This window comes from Ochotona princeps, chromosome 22 (genome assembly GCF_030435755.1).
Source record: "Ochotona princeps isolate mOchPri1 chromosome 22, mOchPri1.hap1, whole genome shotgun sequence".
Taxonomy (NCBI): domain Eukaryota; kingdom Metazoa; phylum Chordata; class Mammalia; order Lagomorpha; family Ochotonidae; genus Ochotona; species Ochotona princeps.
The window spans coordinates 11,325,209-11,340,160 of record NC_080853.1 but is presented as its reverse complement, the minus strand read 5'-3'; the positions used below and the strand labels follow the sequence as shown (position 1 = coordinate 11,340,160).

Sequence of the window (14,952 nt, the reverse complement as noted above, 5' to 3'; positions counted from 1 at the left end):
GCCACCGGGACCAACTATGACAACCCTGGGAACCAATGAAAATCGGGATTTTTTTTTTTTAGCGTACAGCCCCAGACCCTGAGAGACCTCGCAGGTGAAGTTTTTTTTTATAAGGTACAATTCCGAAGACCACGAGACATGTTATTTGCAAAGGCGAGTAGGGAGACGTACGGACGCGAACAAGCTGACACTTAACCGAAATCTCACAGGCTGCAGCTTCCACACAGTCCAGCCTCGAGCTACGCGCCCGCCGCGGGAAGCAGCGTGCGGCGCGCTGACGTCACGCGCCGGCCACGCCCCCGAGGCCGCCCTTATAGCGTAGCTCGGCCGCGCGCGCGCACCATTGTGTGGCTGGACTCGGCCGCTGCTGCGGTGGGAAGCCCGTGTTCGGGTTTTTTTTTTTTCTTCCCCGCACCCGCATCGCGGCTGCCGCTCTGCGGTTAGCCGTTCGACAACTAATTCCGGCACCACGTCCACCACGGATATGCCGCGCGTCTACATAGGACGCCTCAGCTACAACGTCCGGGAAAAGGACATTCAGCGCTTTTTCAGCGGTTATGGCCGACTCCTCGAAGTAGACCTCAAAAATGGGTGAGTCGGGCCTGGGCGCCCACGTCCCGGGCTCGGCCGGGGGCTGTCGGGCGGAGCAGGCCGCGGAGGCCGCGGCGCCGCGTGGCAGGGCCTCCCAAGATGGCGGCGGCGCGGGGCCGCGGGCGCGCGGGGGGAGTCGCGGGCACGAGCACGTGCGCGACCCCGGCTAACGGCGCCGCCGCCGGCCCGGCCCCCCGACCGCCCCTCCAGGTACGGCTTCGTGGAGTTCGAGGACTCCCGCGACGCCGACGACGCCGTTTACGAGTTGAACGGCAAGGAGCTCTGCGGCGAGCGCGTGATCGTGGAGCACGCTCGGGGCCCGCGCCGCGATCGCGACGGCTACAGCTACGGAAGCCGCAGTGAGTCGCATCCCCGCGCGCTCCGCGTCCTTGGTGGGGGGGGACCCCGGCGGGGGGCGGGTGCAGGCCCCAGGGTGGGCTGGGCGGGACGGGGCCTCCCCGTCTGGGAGGTCGGGGGGAGGGTGGTCGTGGGTCTCGGGCCGCCACGCCTGCCCGGGGAAGCCGTGGGACGCTGGAGCGCGGGGATCGGGCCCGGGGGTGGGAGAGGGTGGGTTCTGCTGATAAGCCCCGTGGGCACTGACGTGGCTTCTGCCAGGCGTGGCCGTAGTTAACTGTGTTTCTCACCCTGGCTTACCTGTCAGTGCAGCAGCTGCGAGTGTGGAGGTGGGAGAGCAGGCGGGGGAGGGCAGGTGGGGAAAGGAGGGCCGGGAGGAGCTAGAAGTTAGAGTTTAGGCAAATTGGCGGGGGACAAAGAAAATGCCAATTCTTCAGGTGGTATTCTGCCACCCGCAGTTGATAATGAGCCTTATGCCATACGCGAACTGTTGGGGCATGCTATTGGGAGGGAGGGTGGGGGTGGTTATGTTGAATGTTTGTTGAAATTGCATGTTGAATTCAAACTTTTTAACAAGTCCTTGATGTTTCAATTTGAAAGTGACCATTGGGGCTGAGGCTGTGTCCACTGAGGCTAAGATGACTGCCTTTCCTGATTGGCCTTGGCTTTTCCATACATTGTGTGACCCTTGCCCTATGACCCTTTGGCTGACCTTACCGGAAGCCATGACGACAGCAGCCTTTTGCCATTAGACGCAGGGTGATGGTGAGGATTCCAAGGGTTAGACAAAACTGGTTAATCTGAACTAGGTGACTGTTACCTTGCGTGTTTTGTGGCCAAACCACCACCAAAAACCTCACACTGTGATGTAAGTACTTAGTGTAACTAGTAAACATTTTTGTAAAATGTAGAAATGCATGTAATCAGTTAAGTTTTATATTTTACAATGTTATGTAAAATAAAACTTAGCGAGGTAAATTGAATAAAGGAGCAGTCACTCTCTAACAGATTGTAGGAGAGGTTTAGTTGGATTTAGTCTATTTGACTTGCCCTTACTTTAATTTATGGCAAATCACAAATGTATCAAAGGTTTAGCAGTGTAATAGCAAAGTCCTACTCCAGTAAATGAAAGTTGATATGTTTGTACTAACTATCAAAAACGTTATGCGTCCTTACCATTGCAAAGCATCTGATGGTTTTCTTCGTGTGATAAAGGTGGTGGTGGTGGATACAGCAGTCGGAGAACCTCTGGCAGAGACAAATATGGACCACCTGTTCGTACAGAGTACAGGCTAATTGTAGAAAATCTTTCTAGTCGGTGCAGTTGGCAAGATTTAAAGGTGAGTGCTCTGAACTTGAGAATGAGCTGCATCGGTGTCTGTTTGGCTTTCTGCATCTAACCGTTCTTACTGTTTCAGGATTTTATGCGGCAAGCAGGTGAAGTAACCTATGCGGATGCTCACAAGGAACGCACCAATGAGGGTGTGATTGAATTTCGCTCCTACTCAGACATGAAACGTGCTTTGGATAAACTGGATGGTACAGAAATAAATGGCAGAAATATTAGGCTTATTGAAGATAAGCCACGGACAAGCCATAGGCGGTCTTACTCTGGAAGCAGATCTAGGTAACTTATCTTGAAGGGCGTGGAGAGGAATAACAGTAATTTTTACTGTTAACTGAACCGAAGCCAGCTCTTGTTACACTTTCTGGTTATGTGTCCTTGAATTCTTTGCCGGATGTTTTGATGGTTTAATTTTGGAAGTACACAGATGTGTGTGTGTGTGACTGATAAAAAGCGCAGAGGTTCTTGAGATAAACAGCTCTCTGATGTTTATTGCAGGTCACGGTCCAGGAGAAGGTCTCGCAGTAGGAGTCGCAGGAGCAGCCGCAGTAGATCACGAAGCATCTCCAAGAGTCGCTCCCGGTAGGTCCCTGCTGTCCTCTCTGGGGACGGGGGTGCTCCAGCACCAGGCACTGAGAGGAATCTGACTTTTTTTCTGTGTGCAGGTCCAGGTCGCGGAGCAAAGGTCGGTCTCGGTCTCGATCCAAGGGCAGGAAATCTAGGTCAAAGAGCAAATCCAAACCCAAGTCTGACCGAGGCTCTCGCTCACGTTCTCGAAGCAGATCTAAGGATGAGTATGAGAAATCCCGAAGCAGGTCTCGCTCTCGATCTCGGTCCCCCAAAGAAAATGGAAAAGGTGACATTAAGTCAAAATCCAGATCAAGGAGCCAGTCTCGTTCCAATTCACCCCCCCCTGTTGCACCCTCAAAGGCTCGTTCTGTGTCCCCCCCACCAAAAAGAGCTACTTCAAGGTCCCGTTCTAGATCTCGTTCGAGGTCAAGGTCCAGGTCCAGTTCCAGAGATTAACTCAGAACTCTCCGTTCTTTGCACACTATTACAGAACTCTTTCCTACTTGCTTAGGCAGTTCCTCTTCCATGTTTGTACTCGTCCTCTGCAACAAGAGGAATCTCCTGCAAACAGGGGCACTCAAATTGGATTTGTAGCCAAATTTTGACAAAAAGATGAGGTTCTAAAATGGTGGCATGAAGTCGAAGACCCTCTCCCTTCTTTGTAGAATTAAGATAACTATGATTTTATAGCTTTTGAGCTAAAATAACTTTTGTAAAGATTAAGCTCAATTAGATTTTTTTTTTTAATATTTCAGCAGGATCTGCTGCAGGGTTTTTTTTGTTGTTTTATTTGTTGCTTATTTTTAAATTAACCGTTTCAAGCTTTGGATACTTAAGGCTATAGAGGGAGAACCCAATTTTCAATTATGTTGGCTTTTTATAAAGCTTGAGTTAATGTAAGATTTAAAATAAAAGTTTGCTACCAAGATGATTGCCTTATTGAGTAGGTCACTATTAAATTCTTTCAATGTTTATTTGCTATTCGTGGAAACAGTGTAAATTCTACAGAAGTGTAAAACAAGGCAAGTCTCAGACCAGCAATAAATTATTCAGTTTCAGTAACATTATTTTGTGCTTTTAATAAAAATTTCCAGTTTTCATTTGCCCCCACTAACAAGTAGGGTCAAAATTCCTAGTTGGTAATCGGTCTTTGCCCAGTTTGCCTAAATTAAATACTTTTTCCAAGCCTGAATTTGAGCACTTGGACAAATCACTCCCTAATTGTTAGGATCTTATAAAGCTTAATGATTCCACTTTCTGATAGTGGTCAGTGTAAGAATGTGGTTCAGTGGTCTGTAATGTTTGTCATGTGAAAATGGGAATACACTTTGATGAGAAACTTAGTGCATTCAAAGTCAAAGAGCATAGACTGCATTTTCTGCTGGAAGTTCGTTATGCTTAACAAGCACCTAACAGATCACTCGGTAAGATTAGTTAACGATTAAGTTTCTTCCCCAACATCGATTCCCCTTGGTAGTTAGTTGGGTCATAGGGTAATTAGTTAAATCATCTTAGTACAATTTATACTTTGTGTGGTTGATTTGGAAAACAAATGGGTAAGCTCAACTCTGTACTTTATTATGAACAAAGTGTAATGCCTACTGTAGAAACCAAATTGATGCTACAAAAATGTGTAAATTACTGGGTTAGTTTTAGTCTCTGCATCTAGAAGCATAGTTAAAGCTGCAATTTGAAAAGTTAATTACCTTATATCCCTTTGTTCACTTTTAAATTTTTCATAGTTAAAAACTTACTAACTTTAGTCTGAAACCAAGATACAGACAGATTAATGGGCACAGTTTGGATAGCCTTCCTAGGCTATCTAACAGATTAGAGTGGGACTGCAATGTGTGGAAGTGACTAGAAGGTGTGGTGATGTTCCATTTTCTGGGGCTAGTTTATAGGTTCAGATAATCCAGAAGACATCCCATCCCTAGTAAAATGAAACTGAAGGGAAACAGTACATACACACAAGGGCTCAGGTGGCAGTCACAGAAGGTGGGAGTATTAACAAGTTCCTAAACTCCCTGTTAACAATCTGATTTAAGGAATATAGAAAGTTTCCCCAAAAGACCACTACTTCTAGATGTTTACAAGAAATGGGTGTATTTTTTTCCCATCATAAATATTAGAATTTTGAGAAGAAAATTGCATATGGTTCTTTATTTTGCCTGTTAAAAGAATAAAAATAGTAATTGGCTTTAAAAGTTGATGAACCGCAGCCTCTCAAAGAAGGAAGGAGGAGGTGTTAGGATGAGTGTCAGTGTCAGATAACAGCATTTTCATTGGCTCTCAGGTCATCAGTGGCAATAGACATTTTTAACTGTTGTTAGCAGCCGTGAAAATCAGGGTATTGTATTTCGTGAAAACCTGTACCCAGTAACAATCTTGCTGATAGCAAAGACCAGTTTTTCAGAGTTGAGTTGTAGTTCATACCTGTAGGCCTCGGTGCTGTGCATAGCCAGCCACTGTTGGCAACGCTGGCCACTTGCAGGCAGTTGAAGAGATTTTTGGATGCTTGCCGATATGAGTGAGCGCCTGGCATGTGCTCGTCAGGCCACATGGGGGTCTCCGGCGGAACTAGAACAAAGCAGAAACGAGGAACGTCTTCTTGGTTGTCCTTTTAATTGGGATTTATTGACATGCCATAGTGCCTTTATGGCATAAAAGTTCCCACTTCTGTGTTGCTACTTTTCATCTTTGAATCTTCTTTCTCCCACTTTGTTAATCTATTTTATGCTTCATCAATAAAATGCTATTGCTGAGGGAAAGGCTGGTTTCCAGTTTATTTTGTGTTTACCCTTGGCACCAGATTTCTTGGAAAATGGCCTTCTGAGTTAGAGCATGCGATTGCAAAACAATTTCTCAAGTGTGAGCCAAGAATCCTTTGAGACCAGCATGATAGGATGGCTTGTCTTGGGCAAGTCATGAACCTTGTGCTTCAGTGCCAAAGGCGAAACCAGGTTTGAAAATTAAAGCTTAATACCTGAGAAGTAGTAAGAATGGTACCATAACAGTTGCTAGCTTCTATGATGGATTAAGTAAATGAGATCATTCTTGTTTATAATTTCCTGTTCATGTCTTAACAGTGGTTTGTACATTCTCCTTTTTTTAAAAGGGTCTTTTTAAGTTGGAATATCAGATTTACAAAGAAAAGGAAAGACAGGTCTTCTGTCAGCTGATTGACTCCCCAAGTGTCTACAGCAACCAGAACTGAGCTGATGAGGAGCTTTTCCAGGCCTCCCACACAAGTGCAAGGTTCCAAGGCTTTGGCCTGTCCACTACTGCTTTTCCAGGCCACAAGCAGGAAGCTGGATGAAAAATGGGGCAGTTGGAACACATTGCTGCCCAGATGGGATTCCGGCGCATGCAAGGCTGGGACTTCAAGCCATTAGACTGCCATGCTGGGCCTAAGATTCGTCTATTTTTACCTGAAAGGCAGATTTTCTGAGGAGAGACAGAACAATGTTCCATGTACTGGTTCACACCTCAAATGGCCAGAGATGAGTCAACCCAAAGCCAGGAGTTTCATCTGCGTCTCCCATATGGTACAGGATCCCAAGTACTTGAGCCATTTTCCCCTGCTTTTATCTACAAACACAGAGCCAGATGGAAAGTGGAGAAGCCGAAACAAGTCCCTGTGAAAGGAAAATATTTGAGAACTCCTGCAGTTTAATACAGTACAGTAATTGGTAATTTATATGCCCATCTTCAATTTTTACTGTCAGTATAAGCATTTTCTGCTGATTTAAGATTTGTTTTTTAAATGGAGAAGGGCAGAGTGATCTTCACTCAGGGTTAATTGGCAGGTGAACCTAGGGCCAAGTCTGAGTCAGGCAAAGCCTGGAACTTCATCCCGTTCTTCGGGTGGTAGGGCCCCAAAGCACTTGGACCATCTTTTGCTGCTTTTCCCAGGCCATTAGGAAGTGGAACAGTGTCCATTGGGGCAGTTATTTTTATCATGGCAATCTTTCTCCCCGCCCCCTTTGTGGGCAGTCAGAATCCCAGAGGGAAGGAAAGACTCGGATCTTCATCTGATTTACTTTCCAAATGACTGCAACAGTAGCAGCTGCTGGACTGAACTGAAGCCAAGCAGTTCTGGTCTCCCATGTGGGTGCAGGGTCCCAAGTCCTTGGGGTGTCTTCTGTGGCTTTACCAGGCCATTAGCAGGGAGCTAAATCATAAGTGAAGTGACAGGATTTGAACCAGCACCCATAGGAGATGCATCACAGATGGAGGCTTAACCTGAAGTGCCATGGTACCAGCCCCCTCACAGGTAGTTTGACTTGCTGTGCCATGTAACTGGCCTCAGTCATTGGGTGTGTGAACTGAAGTCTGGTGCCAGGCTGGAGTGGTTCCTCTTGGTGACCTAGAAGAAATTTTACCCATCTCAGAACAGTTTATTCTGAGCTAGGAATGTGCCAGGATTAGAAGTTGCATTACTCCATGCCCTGAGGACAAGAAATTGGGTTGCATCAGGCCATCCATTCATGGGGTGCTGGATGCCACAACTTGAGTACCCATAGAGTGAGTGGAGCAGCAACCAGCTTGGTATGTGCCTGAGTGTGTAAGGTGTCGGTGAGATTGTAGGTGATGACTGTTATGGGTTGGATGCAGTTAAATCTAGTAGCAATGCAGGTGTTGTCTTTGTAATGTTGCATCCCTTGGTCTTCATCACCTACTCCTATCCCACACCCCAATTCATCCTGTATAGGAAATAGTAGCAAAGTACATGTTTGGTGTGATTATTTTTGCCCAAATATTTTCAATTCACAGTTCTGTGAGTGCAGAATCCACGGATGTGGAGGACTGCTTCTCAGGAGCAAGGACCTTCTAACAGTACCAAAAGCAATCAACACTGCCATGATCCCATTGAATCCCCAGCTCCCATCTGAATTCCATCATTCCCTGGGAGCCTGCATTGTGTAGTAAAGTCAGTCTGTAATGGCCAGCCTCCCATATGGAAGCTGGCTCCCAAACAGCTGGTTCTTTGGGTCTCCCATATGGGTGCAAGGAGCCCACTGCTTTCCTAAACCATGAACAGCTGGATTGTAAGTGCAGAAGCTGAGACACAAACCTGGCACCCATACAGGATGTCTGTGCCATAGTGCCGGCAACAGTAAAAGACAGGTTGAACAAGATTTCCCTCAATTTGGATTTCTCATGGGTCTACGTGACCACTTTTTTGGCAGGGGTATTCCAAGAGATGTCTCTGTGTCTTGTAGCCAGAGCCTTTGAAAAGCTGGTTCATTATAAATTTAGTCCCTGTTTCCCTTTATAATTTGTAAAAGGATACTCAGGCCTATAAAAAACTTAGTTCAAACTGTCAACATGAGGAAGTGCCATGGTTACTAGTGGTATTACAAACTATTTGTTGGCATGCTGTAAAGAAGCTACAAAAGTAGAATACTTGAGAAGGCTGATCAGGAGAAAACTTGGATGGTACCAGGTTGAATTGTTACTATGAATGCAAGAAACAGTCCCTTAGTCCAGGACCAGAATGGAGTGGGAAAACATTTGTAAGAGGATCATGCAAAAGAGAATTAGCTGCATCCTCACATATAAACCAACACCTGTTTTAAAAAATAGGCAGTGATCAGCGCTCAGCACAGTCATTAAGTAGTAGGTGCCTTTGGGAAAACATTCTAGAAATAGCACAGATTTGCCCTCATGCAGCACTTGAAACCCTAGTGAGAATATGATGAACTCCTCCTGTAGCTCTGATGATATCTGCCTGTCTGCGTCCCCAGTCTTGCAAGAATCCTCAGCATTGCTTCTGTATATAATTGAGCAAGTACCTCTAAAAGAGATCTCAGGAACCATGACCTCAGTTTGGTAGTTAATGTATGCCCACTCCAAGGGACACAGGCATTGGGAAAGTAGCAACAATGGTTCAAATGGTTGGTTTTGCACTCATATTTGGAGATCTGAAATTTCTTTTCGTTCCTTTCTTCCCTCACAGTCATAAAAGACCCAGGTCACTGTCCTTTAGTTTCCTGTTCTTAATTTTGCTGATTACAATCTTAGGTCACTTGGTGTGTTATCCTCTGCATTTGTGCCTGAACTGGTCATATTGAAAGGATGGTCCCTGTGCTAGCAGCAGGCTCTGAGAATTTGTTGGAAATGCAGCTTACCAGGCCCCCACAGACCACAGTGGAGCCCTGTTGTGTGCTTACAAGCTCTCCCCAGGCTCCTGTTGTTGCCATTTGAATTCTTATTCTTGCCAAGACCGTTCAGGTATCTCTGCCATGATGACAGCCTGTTGACGAACTGCCTACAGATATCAACACTTATTCATTTTTACCAGTTACTCTGCTGAGGTTCTTCTTGTTACTTTGCCATTTTATCAACAAGACCCAACACATTGCCTGCAGAGTTTTTGAAACAGTCCTGAAGCATGTCAATTTGCTTGCTTTCTGGACATTAAGATTTCCGGGCCCATTTTGTTTGCAGTCCCAAATTTGATAGCACCTGATTCTCCAGGAATCTGTGGTTGTTGGTTCTTGAAACCAACTACCCCAGGCTGGGCTCCTGCAATGCTTATTGCTGCTTGTTTGGCCAGGGGCCTTTTCTGTAAATGCAAGCTGGGAGACAATTGCTCAACTCCCCCCTCCAGCGAGACAGATTATGTCACCTGATCAGCTGACAGTCCCCTCTGGTCTAGGAAGCCACTCTCAACCTTTCCTCAGTATAGCAGCTTTGAATCCCATATCCCCCAGTTGTCCTGGGTTCTGGTGTCTGCGTGTGCCTCTGGAAGAGCAGGACCCACTGGTAAAAACACCCCGTGCATGACCTCACTGCCCTAACGGGCTTCCTCTCTGCAAAAAGAGCAGATTAAAAGGAAAGGGTTTCTCCATGACCCCTGCAGAGTCCATGCACGGGGCCTCAGTTGTAACACGACTGAAGTACACCACAGCACTGCAGAAGGATGAGTGCATAAGACTCATTACAGCTAGCTGTGGCTGAGACAGCGCTGCCTACAGGGCCAGCAGGAACTCACAGACAAAAGTCATGAGATGATCAAAGCTCATGGGTGTTAGGGAAATCTTCCAAGTGTTGATTCCCTGAGTCACTGTGCTCCATACTCACTTTGGGTAAACGTGAAAGGCCTGACCAGATGTGTGGTGGATTAGATCACTGTCAGTAATTGACTTTCTACCCATTCCACCCCGTAAGTCAAGGGCTTTCTATCCCCTGACGTGGCCACAGACATTTTAGCAGATGTGGCCTATTGGGTAGCTGAGTAAGACTTACCTGCCCAGAAGCGTCGATGTTCTAGTTTCCAGAATTGGAAACCTGTGTGGTAAAACAAGTCTGATGGATGTAAGCAGAGATCTACAGAAGAGATTATCCTGAAAGTGAAAACAAAGACCTGGAAACCACCCTGCTGGCTTTGAAAATGCAAGGGCCCGAGAGGCGAAGCGTTGGCCCCTAGAGCCACCGGATAGTGTGTGGCCCTGGCCATGTCTTAATATGACTCAATTTGGGGCTTCTGATTTGTGCAACGACGGAAATACAGTTGTGTGTGTGTGTTTAATCAAAGATGGCCCAAGCTTCGTTTGGTTTAAGGCAGTATTAGAAACAGAACTTCTACCTGCTGGTTCACTTCCCAAGTGACCACAAGGGCTGAGGTGTGTCATGACAAAACTAGGTGCCCAGAGCTGCTTCAGGTCTCTCATGTGAATGCAGGCTTCAGCCATCCTTTGCTGCTTTCCCAGGATCATAAGTGGGCAGACAGGACTGGAACCCATGCCCACATGGAATACCCGCGTACCAGGCAGCAGCTTAGTTTCCCGTGCCACAGTTCCTGCCCCAGATTGTGACCCAAGCCACTGACCCGTTTTCTGTAAATGCAAGTGGGTGTTTCAAGCCACTGAATTTATGGCACTTTGTTGCCACAGCTATAGGAAACTAGCGTGACAAAAATCCCGAAACAGTTCACAGCTGGTTTCTCCTCCATCTGTGCTGTCACTGTAAGGATGAAACCAGCTAGTTGGTCCAAAAGAGACCTGTGAGCTCCAAGCGGTCAAAGCTTGAAGAAGTCAACCTGCAAAAACGTGACGAAAAAACTTGACTGTACTACTCAGTTTGAGTAGTTAGCAGTGTCAACAGCTCATAGAGCACTACACCTTGGACCAAACCCCATGCTTTTATAATCACCTCACATGGGAAAAAATACTGTTTTAGTAAGCTGATTAAGCAGGTCAACTCTGTATGGACAAAGTTCACACTGGAGTGTCCTGAAGAGTTACGTTTCAGTTTGCCTCTAAGTAACTATCCTCCATTGCCACTCCTGCTGTTCTCGCATCTGAGCTTCAGGAATCTAACCCCTTGTCTCTGCACCTGGCTGCTTGCCCACTGATTTCTTCACTGAGTTCAGCCATCAGCAGGGGGAAAGTCTGAGAAGGAGGAAGGGACTGAGTTTGGTGTAGTTTTTCCCCACTACTCCATGCAGGGTTGACTAAGGCTGGTGGTTCCCCTGCCAGTGGCTGTGGTTTCTGGTCTGCACAAAATGCTTAGTCCAAGTTGTCCAGCCAGTGTCTCCTTGTCCTAGCCCCTTGGTCTCATGCTTAGTAACTGATTTTCCTACATTCTGCCCCACACTATTGTAAGTACTTTAGATTCGGTGGTAAAGACTAGCAGGACAGCTGCGTGGAGCTCTTACTTCTTTATAAATAAGAGGTTTGTCAGTGACCCCTTTGTTATATCTTCAAATTACACGTTTGGGGTGTACTTTTTCTTTTTTGCATTTTAATAGAAAAGGGGAGAGAGAGACAATCAGAGATCTTCCAGGTTCATTCCCCAAATGCCAGCATCAACATGCAGAACAGGCTGAAGCCAGAAGCCTGGAACTGAATCCAGGTATTCCCATCAGAGTGGCAGGAACCCAAGTACTTGAGCCATCATCTGCCACCTCCCAGAGTGCACACCAACAGGAAACAAGTCCGAATCCAAGTTAGGACTCAAAACCTGACATGAAATGTAGACATTCCAAGCAGTGTCGTCTTTGTTTTAGAAGTCAGACAGCACTTCCACCCATTGATTCCCTCCCTGAATGTCCGCAACAGCTGGCCCAGCCAAGCCCAAGTCAAGACCTCAATCAGAGTCTGCCGTGTGGGTGGCAGGGATCCAAGCAATTAAGCCATTATTTGTTGCCTCCTGTGATGTACATTAATAAGCTAGAATTATAAGCAGGGACAGGGCTTGAACCTACTCAAACTGATGGGCAATGGAGACATCCAAAGCACCTGCTGGACCTCAATATGTAACTCGCCTTTACAGTGTACTTTCTATTCTCGTGATCATAACAAACAGTAGCCAGTCAATTAGGCAGTGTCCTGCAAATTTCAGTACACTGTAAATTATTATACCTGCTTGAATGTAGATTAAACAAAATTACCAAAATGTGCTGGGTTGGGTTTTTTTTTTTTTTTTTTTTTTTTTGGTTGGTTGGTTTGTTGGTTGGTTGGCTTTCATTCACTAGAAAAGCCTGAAAAAGTATGAGTTAACCATTACCCAAAGGGTCATTTCAGCTTTTCCAGGGGAGGTGCCACCCGATGCCCTGCATGTGTCGGTGCGTGGCTTGGTCCAGAAAGCTGATGTGTTTGTGTAGACAGTTCCTAGCAAAAACCTGATTATGGGATGTGAAAGTACCTGAGAGCTTCACAGAAACTTCTAGATTGTCGAGTCACCTCTCTTGTCTCCATTTGCCAAGAAATTCCTTGGGGAGAAAGTCCTTGGTACTACGACATAAAACACTTTATCCTACTGAGGACAGGACAGGATTCATGCATCATGTGAAGCAATCTAGGCTTTCAGTTGATGTGCCATGATGAAGCTTATTCATTCTCTCTACTTCTTGGCCTTTTGGCTAAGGTCAAGTGTAGATTATTCATTCTGCAGTTACTTGTTCCTCACAGTATACCTGGCACTGTTCTAAGCACTAGAGATTCAGAGGTGAGCATGGCCAACGAAGTTGCTGCCTCTTGGAGGGAGACCCACAATGAAGACGTAGTGGGGGACAGACATTGTGGCTTAACAGAAGTGGCTGCGTGAGATGCCCACATCGCACATCTGAGTGCCTGGAATTAAGTCCTGCCTCCACCTCTGCTTCTGATCCATCTTCCTGCTACCACACCTGGGAGGGAGCATCTGAGGGCTCACGTGCTCAGGCTCAGTCCCAGCTGTTGACAGGCACCTGGGGGAGTGGAACAGCAGAGGGAAGTTCTCATTCTTTCTCATTGCCTCACCACCTTTCAAATAACAAATACATTTTCTAAAATGTGCCTAAATTTCAGATAATGCTAAGTGCTCTGAGAAAAAGGCTGAGGGGCAGGTATTCTTCCCAGCAGTTAAGATGCTACTTAGAATAACCCATGTTCAGCTCAGCTTCTGAGTCCAACTTCCCACTCATGCACACACTGTGAGGCCATAAATAATGACTAGTTGCTGAGTCCCTATGTGGCAAGCCTAGTTTGAGCTGCAGGCTTCTGGCTTCAGGCTGGCCTACTCCCAAATGTTGGGGGTATTAAGAGGGGGAACCAATGAATAGAACATCTCTGCCTCCTTCCCTCTTACCACCTCTTCCCTGCCTTTCAAGTAAAAATAATTTTCAAAGTTGAGGAAACATTTTATGGAAATTCAAGAGGGATTGTGGTGATACACTGTGATTGAATCTGGGCTTTGAGAGGGTGATAATGATGCAACTTGCTAAGACAGGAATGAAAAATTTGAGTATAAGGCAGTGTTTTATTATAGCATTTTTATTTTTAGGCTAACATTCTTTTGTTAGGGGAACTGAAAATCTGAGTGTAATTTCAATTATAATGAAACATCCACTGTTACTAATTTACAATTATCAAAAAGGCAAATTTGGTTTAACGATCTAAGTGGCTTTTATTTGTGATTCTGAAGTCAGGCACCACCTCATACTGTAAAATAGAAATGAGTGTTCCAATGAGGCAGGCCAAAGAGATTGGCCTCATAGGCACAGGAGATCTGAAGGAAACAGAAACAGAACAGGAAGCAGATTGAGCAGCAGACATTTGGCCTGGCAGTTGAGTCACTGGTTAGCATGTCTACATCCCACGTTGAAGTGCTTGGTTTGGATCCTGACTCACACCATGGGAGGCGGTAGGATGGCACATGGACGACCTCGGTTGAGGTCTTGATTTCTGGGTTTGGCTGACCCAAGCACCGTCATTGCAGTCATTTGGGGAGTGAGCAGGTGGAAACTCTGTCAGTCCGTCCCTCTGCTTCTCAGATAATAGAGAGTGAGACCAAGAGAGGGAGGAAGAGCAAGATGACAGGCGAGTGTGACGCTCCAGCAGTCTCACTCAGAGACTGCAGACCAAAGTCCACTATCCCTGGGCCCGTGGTCAGACACCTGTCAGTCCACTATCCCTAGACTGATGGTCACAGACACCTGTCAGTCCATTATCTCTAGATTGATGGTCACAGACACCTGTCAGTCCACTATCCCTAGACTGATGGTCACAGACACCTGTCAGTCCACTTTCCCTGGGCCTGTGGTCACAGACACCTGTCAGTCCACTATCCCTGGGCCCATGGTCACAGACACCCGTAAGTCTGCCCTGACAGACACTTGCACACTGGCAAGACAGACAATTGTTTCAGCTTGCATCATTGCGAGCCTCTTTTTTTTAAGATTTTATTTATTTTTATTGGATAGTCGGATATACATAGAGGAGGAGAGACAGAGAGGAAGAGTGAGACCCAGCCTTGCAGAGTAGGGCAGTAGAGTGAGCGTAAGACTGCATCTTGGATTTAGCAACACCTTCACTGGGCAGGTAAGAGTGGCTGCTGCCCCCAGGTCAGTGCCTGTGGCTGGAGCTCCTGGACCTGCACATGTTTGCTGTACAGACTCATGGCCCCAGCCAGTTGGAGTTATGACTCAACCAGCAGTGGCCTCAGGCCAAAAGTGGGCCTTGGCCCCACCTCGTGCTGTGCTGGTCTTTGGGATCTGGATGTAATCTAAAGGCCTGCTCACTCCATTCCTCCCCCAGTACCAGCAAGTCTAACACTGAGCAGAATCATCTGCTTGAAGGAAGCAATGGTGGGGGAGCTAAAGA

At 46.5% G+C, this 14,952-nt stretch overlaps 1 protein-coding gene across 1 annotated transcript; it reads left to right on the top strand.

Annotated features, from left to right (window-relative positions):
- Window positions 1-330: 330 nt before the first annotated feature.
- SRSF6 (serine and arginine rich splicing factor 6) lies at window positions 331-3,927 on the top strand. Its single transcript, XM_004585813.4, has 6 exons — window positions 331-591; window positions 802-950; window positions 2,161-2,285; window positions 2,364-2,572; window positions 2,789-2,872; window positions 2,956-3,927. The coding sequence occupies exons 1-6, from the start codon at window positions 485-487 to the stop codon at window positions 3,314-3,316; spliced, it is 1,035 nt and encodes a 344-aa protein (XP_004585870.1). The 5' UTR covers window positions 331-484; the 3' UTR covers window positions 3,317-3,927.
- Window positions 3,928-14,952: the final 11,025 nt, after the last annotated feature.

Coding starts and splice junctions, on each gene's coding strand:
- SRSF6 (XM_004585813.4), top strand. CDS start 485: ATGCCGCGCGTCTACATAGGACGCCTCAGCTACAACGTCCGGGAAAAG. Junction 592..801: donor GAAGTAGACCTCAAAAATGG/GTGAGTCGGGCC, acceptor CCGCCCCTCCAG/GTACGGCTTCGTGGAGTTCG. Junction 2,573..2,788: donor TACTCTGGAAGCAGATCTAG/GTAACTTATCTT, acceptor TGTTTATTGCAG/GTCACGGTCCAGGAGAAGGT.